Source organism: Trichechus manatus, unplaced genomic scaffold, assembly GCF_000243295.1.
Source record: "Trichechus manatus latirostris isolate Lorelei unplaced genomic scaffold, TriManLat1.0 scaffold00054, whole genome shotgun sequence".
Classification (NCBI taxonomy): domain Eukaryota; kingdom Metazoa; phylum Chordata; class Mammalia; order Sirenia; family Trichechidae; genus Trichechus; species Trichechus manatus.
This window is the reverse complement of record NW_004443990.1, coordinates 14,109,067-14,124,431: the sequence shown is the minus strand read 5'-3', so window position 1 is coordinate 14,124,431 and position 15,365 is coordinate 14,109,067. Positions and strand designations below refer to the sequence as shown.

The following is a 15,365-nucleotide window of genomic DNA, read 5'->3' as shown; positions in this document are numbered from 1 at the left end:
GCAGCTGGTGCTATTGTAAGGTCTTGGAGAGATTAAGCATTGGTAATAATCTACCTGCACCCAAACACCTCCTCTCCACAAAGAAAATTCAGAGCCCTCCCTCTGTACCAAGGGGAGGTTAGTAGGATAGGAGTTCGTGGCAAAAGTCCTCGAAGCTCAAAGGCACTGAACTGAACAAATGGAAGTTAGAAAGGAAGGGAGAATGGAGGGTGTGGACTCCACTCCTACCCTCCACCCCCACCCACGTGGTGACCATGAGCTGATCTCCAGATCAAAGGCAGACGACCTTCCCTCCACATTTGACAGTGTCGGGGTCTCCCCCGCCTCTGGTCCTGTAGGGTCCCTAGCCATCAGCTCCCGACCCAGACCGGAGAAAACTGTTACGCCCTTCCCCACAAAGGCATCTCTAAACTGGCGCCCCTGGCCTTGGGGATAATCGATGGTTCGGTGAAGCTGAGGTCCGGAGTTGGAGAGAGCCGAGGAGAAGAGCTGGAGTGGAGTGCGCGAGTGCCAGGAAGACCCGTCAGATTGGGAGGTTTAGTTCAGGAGGTGACTGAACTGGGTGAAGCTTCTGGGGACGTGCAGGCCGACTGGTCCGAGGCGTCTCCGGCCACCTCCTTGGGGCAGCCGGGTGGGGCTGGGGGCGCCCGGCCTCCCTCCCGCTCACGCTTCTTCTGCTTCATTCGCCGGTTCTGGAACCAGATCTTGACCTGTGTCTCGTTGAGCTCTAGGGTGGCGGCGATCTCTACTCTTCGGGCCCGGCTCAAGTACTTGTTGAAGTGGAACTCCTTCTCCAGCTCGGTCAGCTGCCGCGTGGTGAAGTTGGTGCGGAGTCCGCCAGGCGCGCCTAGGCCCAACTCGGACACCTTAGCTAGGGGCGGGGCGGGGAGAAGGGCCACGTCATTTCTCTCACCTCTATCTCCTTCCCCTCCCCTTCTCCCGGGCCGGCTCTGCATCTCCGTTCATCACTCTGTCCAAATCCAGCTCTCAAAGTTCTCACGGATCACCGGGCAACCAACCGCCCCCCATTTCCAAATCTAGAATAACCTACCCTACACTTCCATCCCTCACCCCCCATCCCGACGCCTGAGGTCCTGGGCCTGTGCTGGGCTCACAGATCGGGAAGTGAGGGGGATGTAGACTTACTCTTGAGGGTGATCCGGCACTCACTAGGTAGAGGGAAATCCCCCCTGACCTAAGATGCACCAGAGTGCTCTTACTTGCCTCTAGCTGGGAGGCTCAGAAGGAAGTGCTCAGTCCCGGCCCAGGACACATCAGTGCAGAGGCAGCAAAGTGCCTTTAGGCCCTGAGGAGTGACGGCCACACCCGAGCCCTACCTGTCTTGGGTGGATTCCTCTTGACCTTCATCCAGTCGAAGGTCCGGGCCGTGGGATTGCTGGGTTCTGACCGGCAGGGCAGCTCCTTTTCCTCGGAAAGGAGATCAGCATAGGCCGGTGTAAAGCTCGCGGTCTGCTCGTTCCCATAAGGGGGCTGCGGCGGAGGGTAGGACCCGGGGCCGGCTCCCCCGGCTCCGTAGCCGTCGGACAAGCCTCCTAGCTGGGCCCCATAGCTTGAGGGGTGAAAGTAGCCTCCGTCTCCTTCAGGTTGGCTCAGAGGATAGTACTGAGAAGGCCCATAGCTGGGACTGCAGGCGGCCGGGGCGTACCCCGAGGGCGCGGAGCTGGCGAAGGGCACCCCCAGCGCCGAAGGCGGCTGCTGCGTCGGGTAGCCAGGATTCTGCTGGAGCCCGGGGTTGGGCAGCCCCCCGCCGTAGCGGGCCTCGCCTGCGTAGTTGTCAACGGCCGGAGCCGAACAAGGTGGGAAGGAGGTAGGGGCGTTGTGGGCGCCGTAGGCGCTGGGTCCCCGGTTACAGAGTGGGTACTCTAAGAAGGAGTTCATCCTATTATAGTCCATGCGTCGAGGCCGCAGGAGGGTCGGCCCGTTTGGGGGAGATACTCTCTTGCCCTACAACCTTTCGGCAGTATGTCACAGCGCTGAGGCTTGCATCCATGGCCCGGCCCAGCTCGCCTGGGCCAGCGCTCCCCTAGGAGGGGTGGGGGTGGGGGTGGGGCGCATGTGATCTCTCCCAGGCCAATGGGCGCAGCGGGCCAGAGTTTGGCAGCCCCAGCGCCCATCCATCACCCCCCAAGCATTAGCATGACAAAGACACTTCAATCACCCGCAGCCCATCCATCTGAGAGCGACGTGGAAGCGTCAAAAACATCTTTCTTCAAAGACTTTTGGAAAGAAGGGACCAGAGGGAGAGGGGGGAAAAGTTAGAAGAATATTCAAGACTTTTCTCTCCTCCCAGCCCCCAAAGCCTTCTAGAGGCTCCTGGGTTATTAGATTTGGACAAATTCAATCCAGCTGCCCCCTAATCTTCCCGCCTTCCAAAGGAGCCTTCTCCCCAAGGCTGTAGACCTGGAAGTGGGGAATCCAGCCTCCTTCTTTACTTTGCCCAGAACTCCCATTCTGTGCTTCTTTCTCCCAATTTGTCTTGGGGTGATGGGCTAGGACTGCAGGGTGAGGTATGTTATCTTGGGCCAAATGGATGCCTGTGGGGCTGGGGGAGGGCAAAGATGCCTAAGGGTGTGAGGCAGAGACTAGAATCTAGATGAAGAATTCATTAAGTATGGGGTGGGAAACTGACATTTCAGTGAGTAAGGCAGGACTACAGAAATGTGGTTAGGAGGATGAGAAACGCCACATTCCTGTCTCCATTTCTCTGCATAAATGCTCTCTTCTCATTCACACATCCATTTCTCTCCCTCAGCCTCTCTTTATATTCTCTCTGTCTCAATCCATCTCTCCATTCGTCTGTCTCTCTCCATATTTATATTCGTTCCCTATCTATCCATCAACTCATCTCTCTAGATGTATTTATCCTCTCTCTAGCCATCCATAGCTGTAGCTGGCTCTCTCACTCAGACTTAAATAACTCCCTGTATCTCTCCAGAGAGCTACAATGAGCACAGAGCTAGGTGTTTTTCAGGGAGGCGAAGCAGGGGGAAATTTTTATTCTATTTTCGAAGTGTTTGAAACTAGTGTAGACCCTGGATTCTTCTGGCTCCCTCTTATCCCTCTCTCTTGCACTACCTCATTTTCTCCCCTCCCCCCAAGAAAAATTCCCAAACCTCAAATCCATACACTCAATGCCAGTTGAGTCTTAAAAAATTATTCATATTTTCAATTAATTTCCCAGAATTGATAAGGAGAGTTTGCTCAGAGAATGGAAGAATTAGTGTACAGGTCCTGAGGATCTGAATTCTAAGGCTCAAGAGTGGGGTCTCAGTCATTCCTTTATTGCTCTGTGTGTCTGTTGGGTTAGGTTTTGGGGGCAGGGGAACAGGAAGTGCCTCCTTCACTCTTTCAGATCCTGGATGGGACTAGACTAGAAGCCCATTGATTCTCCTCCTACAGACACCTCAGACAAGAGCTTGGCGCAATCCAACACCCACACTCATTTGTAACCTGTCAGGGTGTCTGCCTGGCCAGAGGCCTGGGGCCGAGGCTAGGGCAAGTCCAGGAGGGCAAGAGTTCAGCGAGGGATCTCTGTAAACAATTGAGCTCAAGAGAGAAGAGGAAGCAGGTAGGACAGGTCCAGGGAGAACCATCAAAACTTTTCAGGCTTCATCGTCCTAAAAGGGTAGGGTGAATACTCATCCCTCTGCAAGGAACCCCAAAATTATCTCTTTGTGTTTGTGTCCCTCCATCTTTCTGTCTCCCATTCTCTCTCATTTTTGCTTGTCCTTCCCATAGTTGCCTCTCCTGTTTTCTATCTGTATCATACTGCCTTTCTCTTTTCTAGTAACTGTGAGCCCTGCTTAGCTCCCAACTATGAAAGAGCTCAAAGCATTTCACAAGCCCCCTGCCCCCTCCCCCTTCTCACCCATCCTTTGCTTCAGACCCTGCTGCAGACCCGGACAAGTTGGGGGTGGGGGAACCAGCTGGTAACTTCTTTAAGAGAGAGATGCAATGGGGGAGGGTGAGAGAATGTTCACTGCCAAAGGGAAGAGGGTAGACAAAGGAAAGGAGAATTAAGATGGGAGGGTAGGGTGGCCTGCAGAAGGATTGAAGAGAAAAGGAGAATTGAAGTTGGAAAAGCTTATTTCTTTCTATTACACCTTTTTGGGTTTATAGATGCTCCCAGCTTTTTACTCTTACATTAAGATGTCCCCCATACAGGCTGAGACCTTTGGGGATATTAAAGGGAGAATAGAGATCAAGTTTGTAGAGTATTAGGGTTTCCTTCTAATCCCAAACCTGAGCTAGGCCTAGATTTGACCTGGCTGCACTGCTTCTGAAAGACTTGAGATTTCTTCACTTTCCACTCTTCGCTCAGTCCAGGCAGCACCTACTACACCCCATCCCTTGCCCTCCTAATAAAGGGAATAATGTGAGATCCATAGGAGGTAAATTCCAAACCACTTTAATAAAACAGCATAAATCTATGTAGGAGTTGGGGAAATTCAGGCCCTCTAATAACAGCAATTGTCAAGAAAAGGGTGGGGCAAAAGTGCCTCAAGTCATATTGTCAATTGTAGTGATTGCTTTAGCCTCAGTTCTCCAAATTCGCCATGCTCTCCAATTCATCCCTGAATCTTGCCACCTTCCCTTCTGTAGCAGATATATTAAAACTTTCAAGAAGTCCTGCTGGCTCTCTCAGCCCCAGCAGGAAGAGCAGGGAGAATCAAGCAACTTGCTTCCCTAGATACCCTAGTCTCTTCCTCCTTAAAAGAAGCTTCTCTGGCCTCTGGCCTGGAGAGTCTATGGAGCCTGTATTTCTTGCTAAACTCACAACTGAGTGCAAAAAAAAAAAAAAGGAGGAAGTAATCCCCATCTGGAGTAACCTATAGGCTACAGGATTTTCTGGTTAAACAAATTAAATTCATCAGAGGGATGAAAGTGAAATTAAATTGATTTCCTAATTTATATGGTCTGCTTAGACATATAGAGGAGCAAGGAGAACATCAACATGTTTAGAACTGAAATTATCTTTGAGGGTTGCTGGTCCTTACCACACTGAGAGTACCAGTAGGGGAACCATTTTAAGCAGAGTTGGGTATGTTAGAAGTTTACACCTCAGATTCTGGCTATCTCTGTAGAAGAAGTTGCTTTGGCTAGGAGTTGGCAGGAGCAGTATGAATCTTTCATTAGGCCTTTAAGTGTCTCTGCCTTTCTGATCTTGATCCAGATCTCTGGGATAGATTTAAAGGCCAAGCCCAGGAGCAAAGGTTGAAGCTTAAGAACTAAAGATATTCAGGGTTACAAATTTTCTCTACTAGAGGATGGTTTCTTGTTGTTGTTGGGGATGGGGGTGGGTCTGAGTTCAGTGGTGTTTCCTTTAATGCAAGTTAATTAAACTATCATTAATCTAATAGAGAACCTTAGACTGTCAGTGGTACATATTATAATGGAAAGGGTACTAGGCTTCAGGCCAGAATACTTGGGTTCAAGTCCTTGCTTGGCCATTTCTTACCTCTATGACCCTGGACAAGTTTCCTGGCCTCTCTGAGTCTCAGCCTCCTCCTATATAAAATGGGTGTAATACTATTTACTTCACTACATTACTAGTAGGATTAAAACAAACAAAAAAATATAAACCACAGAGGACTTTATGAATGTGTGGTAGCATTACATGCACATTCTGAAACAATATGAGTCAGTCTTCTGTTTTTTTAAATATAACTAGTATATTAAAATATGGAAATATGTAGTAGCTGAATAGCATATGTGCTATATTTTCATGTAACATATCACCATATATTATACAGTATGTACATTATCAAGTGTAAATTTTATTGGGAATTGAGAAGGTTGATTGTTTTGGCAAAGGATTTTCTTCTGTGCTGAAGCGTATTTGGAAAACTAAAGCCTAATATTTTATATCTATTAAAGAACCTAAAATGGTTAAAACTGCAGCCAAAAGGTTTGAGATTAGATATTAGAAAGAACCTCCTGGTTTTTCCAAATATTTGGGAAAAGTTTTCTAGGGAGGATGTTGTCTCTCCTTCTTTGAGGGATTTAGCTTAGCAACTGTCCTTCCCCAGGGTAAGGGCTGAACTTGACTTCTGTGATCCAGATAGATCAACAGGGTGTAACTTTTTATCTGGAGTGAAACATAAGCAGAGAATTGGACAACTTTTTAAAAAGAAAGATTAGAGTGTCATAAATAATTGAAATAATTTTCTACTTAATTGGGTTTATCCAAATGGGATAGTTTGTGGCCAAAATATCCACTTTAGAAACCTTATTGAACACTGATCCAACTGAATTTGTAGCAGAATGACTTGTCCGAGCTGTGATTTTTCTGTTGTGTTTGGGAGTGTGTTGTTGTTGTTAGGTGCCATCAAGTCAGTCCCAACTCCTAGTGACCCTATGTGCCACAGAACGAAACACTGCCCGGGTCCCGCACCATGCTCACAATCGTTGCTATGCTTGAGCCCACTGTTGCAGCCACTGCGTCAATCCATCTCGTTAAGGGTCTTCCTCTTTTTTGCTGACCCTGTACTTTACCAAGCATGATGTCCTTCTCCAGGGACTGATCCCTCCTGACAACATGTCCAAAGTATGTAAGTAGTCTCGCCATCCTTGTTTCTAAGGAGCATTCTGGTTATACTTCTTCCAAGACAGATTTAGTCGTTCTTTTGGCAGTCCATGGTATATTCAATATTCTTCGCCAACACCAGGATTCAAAGGTGTCAATTCCTCTTCTGTCTTATTCATTGTCCAGCTTTCGCATGCATATGATTTGATTGAAAATACCATGGCTTGGGTCAGGTGCACCTTAGTCTTCGAGATGACATTTTTGCTTTTCAAAGCTTTAAAGGGGTCTTTTGCAGCAGATTTGCCCAGTGCAATGCGTCTTTTGATTTCTTAACTGCTGCTTCCATGGGTGTTGATTGTGGATCCAAGTAAAATGAAATCCTTGACAACTTCAATCTTTTCTCCGTTTATCATGATGTTGTTTATTGGTCCAGTTTGAGGATTTTTGCTTTCTTTATGTTGAGGTGTAATCCATACTGAAGGCTGTGGTCTTTGGTCTTCAACAGTAAGTGCTTCAAGTCCTTTTCACTTTCAGCAAGCAAGGTTGTGTCATCTGCATAACGCAGTTTGTTAATGAGTCTTCCTCCAATCCTGATGCCCTGTTCATCTTCATATAGTCCAGCTTCTTGGGTTATTTGCTCAGCAGACAGATTGAATAGATATGGTGAAAGAATACAACCCAGATGCACACCTTTCCTGACTTAAAACCACACAGTATCCCCTTGTTCTGTCTGAACAACTGCCTCTTGATCTATGTACAGGTTCCTCATGAGCACAATTAAGTGTTCTGGAATTCCCATTCTTTGCAGTGTTATCCATAATTTGTTATGATCCATACAGTTGACTGCCTTTGCATAGTCAATAAAACACAGGTAAATATTTTTCTGGTATTCTCTGCTTTCAGCCAGGATCCATCTGACGTCAGCAATGATAGCACTGGTTCCACATCCTCTTCTGAATCCAGCCTGAATTTCTGGCAGTTCCCTGTTGATATACTGTTGCAGCCACTTTTGAATGATCTTCAGCAACATTTTACTTGTGTGCGATATTAATGATATTGTTCGATAATTTCCACATTCGATCAGATCACGTTTCTTGGGAATAAGCATTGGGAGTATGAGAAGTTCTTAATGGGGCTCCTTCACTTTTCACTCTCTACTCTAAGGAGGAAGCAGTTTGTTGGATTTCCTTCAGGCACAAAATATCTGGTTCACCACTGTGTGTGAAGAGAGGGATAGAGGAGGTAGGGAGCAGAGCTCAGTTGGAGGTCAGTGGAGGATCTGGGCCATACCTGCCAGAGAAGGCAAAGAGTATTTTGTGGAGCCCTAGAAGCCACCTTCTGCAAACTGAGGATATGAGTTTGACTGAGAGCACATTTCAGAAAGATGTGCAGTGGTGCCAGTAAGTACTTTTCAGAGACTTGGAGGGAAGGTGGATAGGGGGATTCAACAGGGCTATTTAAGAAGACCCAGAACTTGTGTCTATGTTCTGACGCCCCAGCAACCAGATAAAACATGACTAAAGGGTACTTTTCAAGTCTGGAACACCATGTCAAAGAATTTGGGTGGCTTCTTTGGTATGAAATGGCCCACTCTTTTAAAGCAAGAGTAAACACAACCAAATGTTGAAGAAGATGGTAGAGGGTGAAAACCGGAGAAAAACTGGGCTAGGACACCTCTTTATAATCATTTTTATTGAATACCTGGTGCCTGGCACATAGCACTATAAATAATGCTTGCTGGAAAGGTTTCTCTCCCTACTCATTTAAATAATGGTTGGGGCATGATTGCTGGTGTAAAGATACAAATTAACATTTGTTAAAATGGCCCAACCAGGTACTTGGGAGGGGGGTTATTGTCAAACACCAAGAATCACTGCCCCCATATAAGAACATAGGACACCAGCCATAATAAATATTTAATACATTGTTTGTGAAGACTAACAAACATACTTTTGGCATATATCATTGCAGAGTACATTAGAACATTTAATTCTTCCATTTATTTTAAAGATAGAGAAACTGAGATCCAAAAAGGGGATGGGACTTGTCCAGGCATAACTTCTTCTTCTTCTTCTTCTTTTTTTTTTTTTAATGACTTAGGGTTATCATGATTGCAAATAATTCCTCACTCTAACGATCCTTTGCTTTCACCATAATATAAATGAGCCATTCTTCTTAAAAGAATGACTCACCAAGAGCAGGGCAGACTGACCAGCAGCCTTCTGGGCTGCACTGAAACCTTCCCATTACAACCACAACCAATTTATAACCAGTCTCTGCTACAGACCACCCACAGTTGGTCCTGAACCAAGAGAAGCCCTGCCTGAAGTCCTGCCCAGATCAAGATAGAATGTGAGTGTAGCTGCCTGGCACTGCCCTCTAATATGCCACCCCAGGGGAGAAGGATCTGCTGCCTTATCTTGGAACCACACCTCTTCCCTTTCCTTCTCCATAGCCAGCTGGGAACACTGAGGTTAAAAGGGATGGCCTCAGAGATGAAAGGAGCTAATTTGGAACATAGGCATCCTAAATCTCAGTCCTTCATGAATCCCAGATTCCTAGGCATTCCCTTGAATTTGAAGTTGGATGAAGAGATTGAACAGGGGAGTCATTTCCGTCAGGAAATGCATTGCCTTTTTGTTCTGTTGTTGTGGCATCAGAGATGGTGCATTTTGTGAATTTGGGAAAGGAGAGAAAGAGAAAGGCTTATTTCCTGTAAGATTTCCAACTCCTCTCCAATAATTAACCAAGGGAAATGCTAGATTCCCTGGATTGACAGCTTCTTACCCCAGGATACGCAAGTATCTGCATCTAAACATCTTCATGATTGATCCTTTGGCTGGAAACTTCTGGCTCCCCACTCACGCTGGCAGGGAGGAATCAGGACAGATGCAGCTTCAGGCAGGAGCAGAGATTCCTTACCCTTTGGGCCACTGGTTTGGGTAGAGGAGGATTAGAAGGCAGTGGCAAGGTAAAGTGGGTCAATAATTCTTCAGCATAGGAGGAAGGCAGGAAGCAAGGTAGCCACTGTGACATAGCTATGCTTCTCAAACTTTAACGTACATATAAATCACTTGGGGACCTGCTAAATTGCAGATTCTGATTCAGTAGGTCTGGACTGAGGCCTAAGATTCTGCATTTCTAACTAGCTCGAAGGTAGTGGACCACCACATTGAGTAGCAAGGCCTAGAGAACTGAAGCCTCAGAGGTTCCTGGATATTGCTAGAACCAAGTCATGATCTCAGATCTTGCACTTTTGGCCATTGATGAAGGATGCTATCCTTTTGACTAAACAAAGCCAGAGAGCAATTTGCAGGATCCTTCTGGTATCCCTGATCTTTGCAACAACCTGCTATAGCTGAAAGAGCATTTTTAATTAGACCAAATTATCCAGTTTGGCTATCCACAGAAATCAAAGTCTCTAGCTGAAATGTCTATTTCATTTTGCTGGTGTAGAGATGGCTTATGTGCTGTGATTTTTAAGACATGAAACACTGCCTGGGGGGATATTTTATGGTGAAATAAACACAGAGCGCAATGAGATGTATAGTGTGGTTTTAATATATTGTATATTCACTTATTTATGGGGAAAATAAACACACGAGCCAATAAGCTGTGTATTATTACTTTAATATCTTGAATTTATTTCATACCTATATATTTTATGAGGGAAAATAAACTAATAAGATACATGATATTATTATAATAACGCATCTAATTGTTCTATATTAATTTATTTATGAGAGAAAGAAGTCCAATTTAACATGACATAAGATTATTTAGTGCAGGAGATAGATTCCATATTAAGACAGTTTAAGGGATAAAAGTTCAGCTGAATAAGATGTGTATACTTCCCACCATGAGGGGTCCGTTAAAAAATATATGCAATGGCTTGTCTAGTTCTGTATGTCACGACATATGTTGGCTCCTGGCTTATCCTGACAGTTGCTGCCTCTCGGTGCCTGCCGCCCCACCTCCCCGTCCGGCTGTTCCAGGGGAAAGTCTGGGAGGCCCAGGAAATAAACCGCTTTCAGAGAAAAGCAGCATCTGCTGTGAAGGTAGCCCCGCAATGTCTGTTTCTGAGCCGGAAAAATATTAAATAAACCTAAGGAGGATGGATGGCTTTCTGGGGCCCCTTAAATCTCCACGTTCCCGCGGAACAAACCAGTACGCAGAAGCGGGAGATCCAGCTTTGCATCGCGGGTTTGCAAGGAGCCTGGCAGGGTGCAGTGGGGTGTAGGAGCGAGTGCTGGGATGCAAAACGAAGTTGGTGGAAAATGCAGGTGGGTCTGCATTTGGAGAACCTTCTGGCCAGGCTTTAAATCCCTGAGCGACGGATCTAAAGGCAGATCCTGAGAGGCAGCCTCGGCCCGCAGACCCGGGATCACCCCCTCCCCTTCCGGCACCCACGCGGCCTCTCCCTCCGTCTCGCATCCTCAGCATCAGTAGGGTTCATTTTTAAAACAAAACAAAAACTAAAGGGAGGCTCCCAGGCTCCAACCCTTCCTTCGGGTCTGGAAGATCTGGGAGGGGGGAGGGGGCGGATCCCCTGGGCTGGACCCCGCACAGGCCGAAGCGGCTGTCATGGCGGCCGGAGTCTCTTTCCTCGCCCTCCCCGCGGTCCGGCCCCAGCGCCATTTTGAGCATCTTCCTTGCTTTCCCGTCTCCCTCCCGGTCTCCTCTTCCTCCTCCTTCCCTCCCTGCCTGCCACGCGCCTCTTGCTGCTGTCTGGGCCTCCCAGGGCCTGTCGCCCCGCTGCTCCTCGGACACTCTCCCAACCCCAGCCTCAGATTGACAGGGGACAGAAGAGCACTGGTGTCCGGCACCGCCACATTCTCAGCCGGCCTTCTTTCTTGACCACTTGGAAGCCAGTTCCCATCCCTGAGCATGGAGTCCTGCTTTTGGAGGAATCCGCCTACTCCTCACTCCAACCCTCGGATACCTACAGACCTCAGGACCCAGGCCATGCACACAGGCCTCAGGATGCCCACTTTCTGAAAAAGCCCCTTCACCCCTCTTACAGCAATGAAGCAGAAGCCTGGGGAACACCACCTCCCCGCCCTCCTCTCTGTACACCCTCTTCCTGCTGCAGTACACCCTCTCTGCCCACCCGCCCACCTTTAGGTCTTAGCAGAGGCCCTGGAACACCCGTGCAGGGCCAAAGGCCGTCTGTTGCGGGGTGGGGAGCTGACCGAATTTCCAGAAAACCTTCGACTCTTTCCCGGTTGGCAAACGGAGAAGCGGTGACCAAGTGGGGCCACCTTTGTACCACCCGGACTTCGCTGCCCAGAGGGCTTTGCCGCCGCATCCCGAGGCTCCACAGAGCCAACCTTGCGGCTAGTCCTGGAGGAGAGGGCTGGCCTTGGGGGTTCGAGGAACGGGACTGGGTCCCAACACAAGCACTTACTCGTTTTCGTATTATAAAGACATTTATTTAATCTATGAAAATAATGTACAATAAATACTTTCCCCTTTTCCTATTATTAAACAATTTTAATAAATAATCTACTGTCTAAAACTTAAAAAAAAAAAAAGGAAAATAGGTCCCTCTAGTTCTTTTTAAGAAAGCCCCCCGGAGTTTAATTATTCCTGAGATTTCGTTGGAAGGAGTCTACCAAACAGAATTTTTCTGCGTGGGTTTTAAAAGAAGCCCAAGTGCCCAATATTTTAGAGAAAAAAGGGAGTGGGTTAAACGCTAATTTAATAATACCTGAATTTTAGCAAAACACATAAAGAAGTCTATGGGACTCGGGGGAAGGGTAGCCTCGATTTTCCCTGTAGACGGCCAAGGGGGCCTAGGGTCGAAAAGGCCGGGGAAACGGGTTAGGGGAACTGCAGGTCGATGGCACAGAGCGTGCTGGTGAAGAAGTCCAGCTCCTCCTCGGAAAAGGGAATCGGGCTATCAAGGGAGCCCTGCAAGGTGGGCGAGAGCTGGAGACAAGAGTCGGCCGGGAAGAAGCTGAGGTCGGGCAGGAAAGGCGAATCCTGCCGCTCGGGGAAGGCGTCTTTTGGCAACAGCTCCGGCTCCAGCCCAGCTGCCCGGCGCAGCGCACAGCCGGGACTCTGCGCCCCCGCGCCCTCCACGCTAGCAGCAAAAGGCCGGGGGCCCCGGGCGCCTGCGGGCCCCGGTGAGACCTCGGGCGGGTGAAAGCAGGCTTCCCGCGTCGCCCGCGGGTCGGAGGGACCGCCCGGTCCGGACGCGGGCTCCTCGGCGGGGTCGTCAGTGTTCTCTAGGGCGCCGGGGCAGGCTGGCTCCCGGTCGGAGGGCTCTCGATGCTGTGTCTGTCTCTTGTGCTTCATGCGCCGGTTCTGGAACCAGACTTTGACCTGCCTCTCGGTGAGGTCCAGCAAAGCGGCGATCTCGACGCGGCGCGGCCGGCACAGGTACTTGTTAAAGTGGAATTCCTTCTCCAACTCCAGCAGCTGCGTGTTGGTGTAAGCCGTGCGCAGCCTGCGCGCCCCGCCGCCGCCGGCCTCCGGCAGTCCCGGACCATCTGCCGGGAAAGCAGTCTGGGTGTCAAAGCGGGCCGCGACCTCCGCCCACCCTCAATGCAGCTGAGCTGAAGGCTATCCCCCCGTCAAAAACAGTATCAGCAACACCTTTGTCCCGCCCCACCAAAGCCGCTCATTCTCACTGCTTTTCGGCTTGTTTCCCCGTCTCTCCCTTCCTCGCCTGGTAGTCCCGGCCCAGGCCAGGGCAAAGCATTCAGAGAGCCGCCCACGGGCCGCGCAGGGGACAAGGGGCTGCTCCTTTCGCCCCGGAACCTCAAAGTCCCCCTCCCAAGTCCTCCGAGTTTACCCCTCAATTCGATACTTGCCAACTCAACCCAGGAGAGGGTTCATAAAGATTCTTCTTCACCCCATTTTCTCTCTAGTTCTCAAATTCCCCCTCTTCCGCTAGGACTGTAGGAGGGGAAACCGCGTCTCCTCCTGCCCCAGATGCAATCCCAGCAACAGCACATTCATTTCCCTACACAGGTACGGGTGAAAACCCCAATGGAATCCTTTTCTTCTAGCAGAGAAAAAGCTCTTCCCAAACCACCTCCCAGAATCTGTTGTAGGGGGAAAAAAAAAATGCTGGCAGCAGCCTGGCCTGAACCCCAGAGGGATATTCTGCTTCCCCGTCCCTGCAATCCGGGGAGGCAAGGAACCCCAACAGGCTCGCCACCTTTTTTACCTCCCCCCACCGCTCTTTCTCCCCCTCTCTTCTCGAAGGCCATCACCCCACCCCCACACCCACCCCGCTTACCCACCTGCGGGCGATCCGACCCCGGAGGCCGGGACCGAGGAGGCGGCTGGGGAAGGAGACGAGGCGCATTGGCTGGGTTTCTTGGCGGATTTCTTCTCTTTCATCCAGGGGAACTCCGGAGCCGGGGGGGCGGCGGGGAGCGGCGGTGGTGGCTGCAGAGCGGGCCCATCCTCGGCTCGCTTTTGGCTCCCCGGTCTCTGAAGGGTGGAGGCGCTAGGCAGAAGGCTGGGGAAGGTTTGCTCGAAAGGAGGAGGAGGAATTAATGTCGACTCCTTGATTGATGAAGTTTGAAATGTCTCCAAGACAGCGGGGAAGGAAGTCAAACACTCGGCGAGCGATGGCTGGCTGTTTATAAACCCAATCTCCCTCTCAAATTCAAAATTCATGGCTTTCAGTGGTGGGGGAGGGGGCCTGCTGGGGGGGGCGTCAGGAGGGAGGATCGGAAGGGACCCTCCCTCATGCCCCCCCCAGGTTTATGTGATGGAGCGGTTGTGGGAGGGGAGATTTCGCTCTCTTTTTCTAAATTTTGGGCCTTTATAATTGTATATTGCTGATAAATACAAGCGTATGGGGACTCTCTCTATTAAACCCAGCACTCCGGCGAAATTGCAGGGAATTCATGGTCACGGGACCGGCCTCGGCCAATCGCTCGCCTGGGCCTGGTGGAAAACAGAGAGCATTATTTGCTTTAATTGATTCAAAAACTCCAGAGGACCACGACCTGGACACCATGAACCCCCAGTTCTACACTAGGGTTTCACAATCCCTCTCCCCAGTGCCTCCCTTTCTCCACAAAGCTAGAGCAACCCATCCTCCATCCCCTCCAGGGGACCACCCATCCTGGGGAGCTGGCAACCCAGAGAATCTAAGGGAGAAATCTTCCTCTAGTCCAATCATTGTTTAATAAATTAATGCTTTATTTACATGGCCATCAACAACCCCACCCCACCCCTCAAAAAAAAAAAAATCTCAATGTGGAAAGAAGAGGAAGTTGAAAAAGTTTTCCACCGCCTTGGGAGAGGTCAATGTTAAGGTGCAAATAAGGAAGAGAAGAGATTTACAACTATCAGCACCACTATCCCCATCTCCCCCCGCCAAAACAACAGTTATATCTTGGAAAATCAACAGGCACTCCCAGGCTCACATAGAGGAGTGAGATAGATGGTGAAGGACTGGTTATGGGCCTCTGGCCTCCATAGCTGTGTAGTTTGGGTTCCCTTTTCTGCCCGGGGTTTTCGACGCTGATCCTGCACCTTATGCCCACCTGCCTTCCTCATCTGGAAGCATCTACAGCCCCTTATCTGCCTAAGATGCATATGCACCCACTCATGCCTCAAGCCTGTATCTGCATCTATTTCCAGGGGCAATAAACAGGAACCAAGAGAGCCACTGGTTTAACTTAAAGCGCTCTCAAAGCTCAGCTCAGTGTACTTGTGCATGTGTGTGTGTGGAGGGGTGGGGGGCTTTTTCCCTCCTGGACAAAGAGACTCCCCCACCCCCACTTTTGCCATTGTATTAGTTAAAAAAATATTCCCTGGCAATAAAGAATTCCCTATAGATGAAGAGGGC

The 15,365-nt window shown here is 49.2% G+C and overlaps 2 protein-coding genes across 2 annotated transcripts; both read right to left on the bottom strand.

The window, feature by feature from the left end:
• Window positions 1-445: 445 nt before the first annotated feature.
• Window positions 446-1,919, bottom strand: HOXB1 (homeobox B1). Its single transcript, XM_004377985.1, has 2 exons — window positions 1,338-1,919; window positions 446-871 (listed from the first exon to the last, which is right to left on the bottom strand). Exons 1-2 carry the CDS (start codon window positions 1,912-1,914, stop codon window positions 543-545), a joined length of 906 nt encoding a protein of 301 aa, XP_004378042.1. The 5' UTR covers window positions 1,915-1,919; the 3' UTR covers window positions 446-542.
• A 10,043-nt stretch (window positions 1,920-11,962) lies between these two features.
• On the bottom strand, window positions 11,963-14,302 carry HOXB2 (homeobox B2). The gene is made up of 2 exons (XM_004377984.1): window positions 13,801-14,302; window positions 11,963-13,041 (listed from the first exon to the last, which is right to left on the bottom strand). The coding sequence occupies exons 1-2, from the start codon at window positions 14,180-14,182 to the stop codon at window positions 12,371-12,373; spliced, it is 1,053 nt and encodes a 350-aa protein (XP_004378041.1). The 5' UTR covers window positions 14,183-14,302; the 3' UTR covers window positions 11,963-12,370.
• Window positions 14,303-15,365: the final 1,063 nt, after the last annotated feature.

What these genes read in the sequence shown, in the direction of transcription:
- HOXB1 (XM_004377985.1), bottom strand. Translation starts at nt 1,914, where the DNA reads ATGGACTATAATAGGATGAACTCCTTCTTAGAGTACCCACTCTGTAAC. An exon ending in GAGGAATCCACCCAAGACAG is followed by an intron (nt 872 to 1,337) that starts GTAGGGCTCGGG and finishes CCCCGCCCCTAG; the next exon opens with CTAAGGTGTCCGAGTTGGGC.
- HOXB2 (XM_004377984.1), bottom strand. Translation starts at nt 14,182, where the DNA reads ATGAATTTTGAATTTGAGAGGGAGATTGGGTTTATAAACAGCCAGCCA. An exon ending in CGGGGTCGGATCGCCCGCAG is followed by an intron (nt 13,042 to 13,800) that starts GTGGGTAAGCGG and finishes CTTTCCCGGCAG; the next exon opens with ATGGTCCGGGACTGCCGGAG.